The sequence below is a fragment of the Amyelois transitella genome, chromosome 30 (assembly GCF_032362555.1).
Source record: "Amyelois transitella isolate CPQ chromosome 30, ilAmyTran1.1, whole genome shotgun sequence".
Taxonomy (NCBI): Eukaryota; Metazoa; Arthropoda; class Insecta; order Lepidoptera; family Pyralidae; genus Amyelois; species Amyelois transitella.
This window is the reverse complement of record NC_083533.1, coordinates 610310-618106: the sequence shown is the minus strand read 5'-3', so window position 1 is coordinate 618106 and position 7797 is coordinate 610310. Positions and strand designations below refer to the sequence as shown.

At 41.8% G+C, this 7797-nt stretch overlaps 1 protein-coding gene across 1 annotated transcript in view; it reads right to left on the bottom strand.

Moving 5' to 3' along the window:
* The window catches only part of LOC106136543 (scavenger receptor class B member 1), a 78776-nt gene that overhangs the window by 4964 nt on the left and 66015 nt on the right, over positions 1 to 7797 (bottom strand). Inside the window, exons 8-11 of the mRNA XM_060953045.1 lie at positions 4052 to 4209; positions 3039 to 3160; positions 1682 to 1807; positions 532 to 674 (exon numbers count right to left, since the gene is read on the bottom strand). Coding sequence (XP_060809028.1) covers positions 532 to 674; positions 1682 to 1807; positions 3039 to 3160; positions 4052 to 4209 — 549 coding nt within the window. The remainder of the gene's footprint in view (positions 1 to 531; positions 675 to 1681; positions 1808 to 3038; positions 3161 to 4051; positions 4210 to 7797) is intronic.

Below are 7797 nucleotides of genomic sequence, written 5' to 3'. Positions count from 1 at the left end.
ACTAGCAGCTCATTAAGCTGATGCGTGTGAATTTTGATGCTTGGAGATTTTTAAAGATTAAAGTTTTAATTATTTAACATGTTACCGTGTTGTTACCGGTTACTTTAGAATAGAACCACTCTCCATACCTTTCTCATGGATGTCGTTAAAGGCGACTAAGGGATAAGCTTATAAACTTTGCATTGTTATTTTAGGCGATGGGCTAGCAACTTGTCACTATCTGAATTTTAATTCCACCACTAAACCATACAGCTGAACGTGGCCTTTCATTCCATTGGGGACTGTTGACTCTGCCTACTTTACGTTATCCTATTCGCTATACTGCAGTTATATATATTATATATATACTTTGTTATGGACGTTTAAAGTTGGAATACATGGGAGAGAGATGGGAATGGACCCATTCATTTTTTTCTGTATCGGCGCCGGGAACCACAAGTTACACACACCGGTACAACGACGTCATCCCCCGCCGTAAGAGCGTCGGTTAGCATACAAACTAATGTAAGTACAGTACCGCCGCCCGCTCACCTGATGAGGCACGTGACGGCCAGCAGTATGAGCAGCGCTCCGAGCGCGCTGAGCCCCCACGCGAGCGCCGCGCGCGCCACGGGGGGCACCTTGGTCGCGAGCCGGAGGAGGGAGGACACCTTGTCGGGGAGCTCGTCTATGCCCTGGTGAGGAATGTTAATACTGTAAGTCGTCTATGCCCTAAGCAGATATACAAGGAGAGTGTGGACTATACCCTGGTGAGGAATGTTAATACGGTAAGTCGTCTATGCCCTAAGCAGATATACAAGGAGAGTGTGGAGGGAAAGGTCGGAGTGGGAAGACCTAGACGAACGTATCTTGATCAAATTAAAGACGTCCTTGTAAAGGGTCAGGTCGAGAGTACCCGAAACCGCCGAGCTTGTATGAAGAGAGTTATGAATGTGGATGAAGCGAAGGAAGTATGTCGAGATCGTGGCAAGTGGAAAGAGGTAGTCTCAGCCTACCCCTCCGGGAGAGAGGCGTGATTTTGTGTATGTGTGTGTGTCTATGCCCTGGTGTGGAATGTTAATACTGTAAGTCGTCTATACCCTGGTGAGGAATGGTTATGCGGTAAGTCGTCTATACCCTGGTGAGGATAGATGTTGACGCGGTAATGTTAACGCTGCGCCACAGAGGCCGTCAAATATTATTCATTTTAATCAAGCCATTTTATATAGGTACTAGCCGTGCCCGCGACTTAGTCCGCGTGGAATAGTTATTTCGGACATCATTGAAGCCCTTAGGGATTGAATGATTTTCCCCGTTTTTTTTCACATTTTCTCTTATTTCTTCGCTCCTTATATGTAGTTGCAGCGTGATGCCTAAAGTCTTCCTCGGTAAATTGTCTATAAAACGCAAAAAGAATTTTTCTATTCGAACCAGTAGTTCCTGAGAGAAACGCGTTCAAAAAAACAAACAAACTCTTCAGCTTTATAATATTAATATAGATTAATAGCTTATTTATCATATTAATAGCTTATTTATTTATATATTTATAGCGTATTGATTTACATATATAGCTTACTTTGTTTACATTTCCAAGCAATTAGCTGTCCCAATTTTTTTATTAAAGAAAACAAATCAAATAAATTTAAACTTATATATAAAAATAAAATTGGAAAATCTCAAGACCGGACCGGAGCAGACTCACCTCCTCAAACCACAGTATTGGGAACACGATATCCGGGAAATTGGCCACCTGCTTGATGTCCAGCACTTGGGAGACGGCCAGGTTGATCTGGACGCGGGCGCGGGCGCGCATCGCTATGCCCATTTCCTGGTAGAAATTATGGAAAAATCATTACAAGTCATCATCGCCCACTGATGAGTAAAAAGCTGTTAAGTAAAAAGCGGGGCACTATCACTACATTGCACCGCGTTTTACTTAATTATCTATATAAGTATTTATTATAAAATATAGTATCGTTGAGTTAGTATGAAGAAAATGCTGCAGTGCAGTTTGTTACCGCTTCTTCTGCACTGACGCCTTGGAAGCGGCAGTAAACTTAGTTTTAAGTAATTTATTTGACGTCAACCAATGTTGTTAAACCATACGTTTTGACAATTATTGAGCGATATGAAGTATCCTATAATAATGAATAAAAATTTTGAATTTTTTGAATTTTTTTTTGAGTATCTCGTAACACAAGTCTCGAACTTACTTCGAGGCTAACTCAATCAGTGTAATTTGTCCCGTATATATTTATTTATTTATAATAAAGAATCATAATATGGCAGGGCCGCGTGGTTCCCGGCACCAATTAAAAGCAGAATAGGACCACTCCATCTCTTTCCCACGGATGTCGTAAAACGCGACTAAGGGATAGGCTTACAAACTTGGGAATCTTTTTCAGGCGATGGGCTAGCAACCTGTCACTATTTGGATCTCAATTCTATCATTAAGTCAAACAGCTGAACGTGGCCATTCAGTCTTTTGCAAGACTGTTGGCTCTGTCCACCCCGCAAGGGATATAGACATGACCATATGTATGTACGTATGTATCTATCTATCTATCCGCCGATGCCGATCTCCTGTTTGGTTTCCTTCCACCCAAAGGTTGACTGGAAGAGATTGCTTTAGCGATAAGCCCGCCTTTGTACCATCTATATCTGCTTTGTGTTGTTTTGTATGTTCTACTCTTATGGTGCAATAAAGAGTTTTATCTATCTATCTACATACATACATAAAATCACGCCTCTTCCCCGGAGGAATCTATATCTGCTTTGTGTCATTTTGTATGTTCTACTCTTATGGTGCAATAAAGAGTTTTATCTATCTATCTACATACATACATAAAATCACGCCTCTTCCCCGGAGGAATCTATATCTGCTTTGTGTCATTTTGTATGTTCTACTCTTATGGTGCAATAAAGAGTTTTATCTATCTATCTACATACATACATAAAATCACGCCTCTTCCCCGGAGGAATCTATATCTGCTTTGTGTCATTTTGTATGTTCTACTCTTATGGTGCAATAAAGAGTTTTATCTATCTATATAACTTACCGGCTGGACGTCAATGAACAATCTGTGCTCTTCGGGCACGGGCGGCGATATCCCCTCCACCGCCTCCCTCAGGCTCTGGTCGGCGAGGTAGAAGTGGGGGAACGACAACATTATCGGGGAGTCTGTGGAAGACAATATATTATTATTATTATACTAGAGGCCGATAGTAGGAAGCCTTAACTTTACTTAATCTCGCGAGAACTCCGGGATAAAAAGTAGCCTAGAGATGCAGTGGGCATCTCGTTCCCATGGATGTCGTAAAGGTCGACTAAGGGATATGCTTTTAAATTTGGGACTCTTCTTCTGGAAACTTCCAACCATAACGTAACAATCAATCCCGCGGGAACTTTGGGATAAAATGTAGCCTATATGTTATTTTGGGTTTTAGCTACCCACTTACCAAATTTCATCGTAATCGGTTCAGTAGTTTTTGTGTGAAATTGTAACAAACATTGTAGCGGCCGTTCAGCCTCAATGGATCAAACTCTTTGACTGGACTTTTTAGATGACGAAAACTGACAGACTAATGAAAAAAAGGACAATCTAACGTCGTGAAAGGCGACTAAGGGAAAGGCTTATAAACTAGGGACTCTTCTTTTAGGCAACTGGCTAGCAACCCATCACTATTTGAATCTCAATTCCATTATTAAGCCAAACAGCTGAACGTGGCCTATCAGTATTTTCAAGACTGTTGGCTCTGTCTACCCCGTAAGGGATATAGACGTGACCATATGTATGTATTTTTTTTATTTTTTTTTTCGGGACAAATTACACTGCTTGAGTTAGCCTCGAAGTAAGTTCTTTGAGACTTGTGTTACGAGATACTAACTCAACGATACTATATTTTATAATAAATACTTAATATAGATAAACATCCAAGACCCAGGCCAATCAGAAAAAGTTCTTTTCTCATCATGCCCTGGCCGGGATTCGAACCCGGGACCTCCGATGTCACAGACAAGCGTATTACCGCTGCGCCACAGAGGCCGTCAAATGTATGTATGTATACTTACCGTATTGACACAAAGACACGTTGAACAGCCCGTTTGGCGCACACGGCGGGCCGGCGGGGCAGAAGCATTTGTTGTGTTCATCATCAGCAAACACGTCCTCTGGTGGGGTGAAACGGTAGCCCTGGACGCCGGCCGAGGACTCCACGTCGTGGAGATACCTGGAAACACGCATATATATCAATCATTAAATAAATAATATACTCGTACGAGACAAATGCCGTGTGGTTCCCGGCACCAATGAAAAAAGAATAGGAGACCACTCCATCTCTTTCCCATGGATGTCGTAAAAGGCGACTAAGGGATAGGCTTACACAATTGGGATTCTTTTTTTTTAGGCGATGGGCTAGCAACCTGTCACTATTTGAATCTCAATTCTATCATAAAGCCAAATAGCTGAACGTGGCCATTCAGTCTTTTCAAGACTGTTGGCTCTGTCTACCCCGCAAGGGATATAGACATGACAATATGTATGTATGTATGTATGTATCACTACATAGTATAAAATAAAGTCGCTATTTTAGTCTCTTTGTCTGTATGCTTAAATCTTTAAAATTACGCAACGGATTTTGATGCGGTTTTTTGTAACAGGTAGAGTGATTCAAGAGGAAGGGTTTTATGTATAATTTTTTTCCGAATTTTGCACCCGTGCGAAGCCGGGGCGGGTCGCTAGTTAAATATATAATATACTCGTACGAGACAAATAACACAGATTGAGTTAGCATCGAAGTGAGTTCCGAGACTTGTGTTACGAGATACTAACTCAACGATACTATATTTTATAATATATTATATATGCATACATACATGCATACATATACCTCATCACGTGTATATCCCTAGCGGGATAGAAAGAGCCAGGCTGTTTGGCTTAGTGACAGAATTGAGATTCAAATAGTGACAGGTTGCTAGCCCATCGCCTAAAAAAAGAATCCCAAGTTTATAAGCCAGACATCAGTGGAAAAGAGATGGACTGGTCCTTTTCTTTTTTCTAATAGTGCCGGGAACCACACGGCACATATATAATATTATATATGTCACCAGGAATTGAAAAGAACCTTTCAGAACCACTTCGGTCTCCCCGGGAGCGCTATAAAAGGGCGCGCATGCGCCCCGGATCTTCACCTTTGGACTATCAGCATTCACCAAGTGAAGTAGCTGGCTACTCGCTGCCACGTGTCTATAGCTAAATCCACGACCTCTCTTAACTTGTAAAACAAGTCTGTAGCTGGAGCGATGATTCGGCTCGACCGCCACCAAAGGGAAGATCTTCCGCCAGGCTAGGTGTTATGCCTGGGGAACCGCGCGACAGACGATGTTGTGTCGGAGGTTGTATATATGCTGCAATCCGTGAAATCTTTGCTTGCGCGATTTAGACGACGTTAAAGGCGACTAAGGGATATGCTTGTAAACTTGAGATTCTTCTTTTATGCGATGGGCTAGCAAACTGTCAGTATTTAAATCTCAATTCTATCATTAAGCTGAACAGCTGAACGTGGCCTACTGGTCTTTTCGAGACTGTTGGCTCTGTCCACCCCGCAAGGGATATAGACGTGTTTATGTGTACGTATGTATATATTTATGTGTTCCACATTAAAGACAATTAGCTTTAACTCAAAACACGATGTGTTCCGAACAAAGATATCATCCAGATACACACATATGTACATATACATACATATATATTTATCCAAACACACTGAATCAATATCGTTAATATACAAGACAATGGGGTTGTTATGATACGCGATTGAACAATTGATCACTCGAAACTGACGAATGACGGCCATTTACACCGATTAGATTTAAAAAAAAAATCATCATAACTATGATGATTTTTTAAGCATTCTGACATCACCCGATGACGTCCTATGACAATATATATACATATAGTCGCGTCTATATCCCTTGCTGGATAGACAGAGCCAACAGTCTCGAAAAGACTGAGAGGTCAGTTCAGGGTGTAACGTTAGTCAAATAGTGACAGGTTGATAGCCTACAAGATTAGCCTCAAGTTTATAAGCGTATCCCTTAGTCGCCTTTTACGACATGCATGGTAAACATATGGCCTGGTAGTTTTTTAAGCCAACTACTTTTTTAGAACGTCGGTGGTCGACTGAGTTAGGTTTAAATGCGTGTTGCGCACAAAGGCACTGGTTCGAATCCCACCGCGGCCATGTACCAATGATTATTTACGAAGTAATGTACATTAGTTTGAATACTAACCGATGCTCTTACGGTAAGGGAAACCATTTCGAGGAAACCTGCACATTCAGGCAACTGGGTGTGTAACCATGATCGATCCAATACGGGCTAGGTTCCCCTGCAAAGGTCAGACGGGAGTCGCTTCGTGTAAACACCTGACTCACCCAATCCAGGATCCATGGTCAAAGGCATACCCCGGGCTCCTCTCCAGAGAGGTGAGGATGCAACCGGCACTAAAGCCAGAAGGAAGAAGAAGCTTCTTTTCAACATAACGAAATTATAAATTCACGGTACGAATTCGAACGTTGTATAGTTTGACCCCAGGGCCACGAAGCATAGCGGCGAAGGGCCCAACTGTCTTTTTATCTTACCACTAGCTGTGCCCGCGACATCGTCCGCGTGGAATAGTTATTTTGGGCATCATTGAATCCCTCAAGGATGAATAATTTTCCTCGTTTTTTTTTCACACTTTCCATTATTTCTTTGCTTCTTATAGAGTTGCAGCGTGATGTTATACAGCCTAAAGCCTTTCTCGATAAATCTATCTATTATAATTCTAAATAGGTCTATTTAGCGCAAAAAGATTTTTTCAATTCGAACCAGTAGTTCCTTAGATTAGCGCGTTCAAACAAACTCTTCAGCTATATAATATTAGTATAGATATTCTCCGTAAAATTAAAACAGATATAATGCGCGACATACATATATTATATGGATGAAGCGAAGGAAGTGTGCAGAGATCGTGGCAAGTGGAAAGAGGTAGTCTCTGCTTACCCCTCCGGGAAAGAGGCGTGATTTTATGTATGTATGTATGTACGCGCGACACAGCTAAATCTGCGTTCACCTCAGAACATTCGTTCGACGTACAAACCACCTTTGTTACATTACGGTGTGAGACGCGGCCGCCTCCGTGTAATCTGCTATTGTATCCCGCGGTATTGTTCCATCGTTTTTGTTCAACATGGTGAATGTAATCAAGTCTTACATTACGATGTTTCGACGTAATAGGCCATTACACTCAGCACACGCTTACTATGGATTTGTCGACGTCTACAGACGAAATGCAGGATAGTTTGGGGACTTAGGACCTGGGGTTCGTTTACCAGCCTGTATTTACATACATACATATGGTCACGTCTATATTCCTTGCGGGGTAGACAGAGCCAACAGTCTTGAAAAGACCGATAGGCCACGTTCAGCTGTTTGGCTTAATGATAGAATTGAGATTCAAATAGTGACAGGTTGCTAAACCATCGCCCTAAAAAAAGAATCCCAAGTATGTAAGCTTATCCCTTAGTCGCCTTTTACGACATCCATGGGAAAGAGATGGAGTGGTCCTATTCACATTCGGGAATCACACGATATTGGACGTGACAAGATGTATGAAAACCAGATACTGCTTAGTACTTAACAAAGCACTCTTCAGGTCTCCCATTTTCGATGTGAAGAACATTCATTCATATGGTCACATCTATATCCCTTTTGGGGTAGACAGAGCCAACGATATAAAGATATATGAATCAGGAACTCACTTGAGCGGCAAA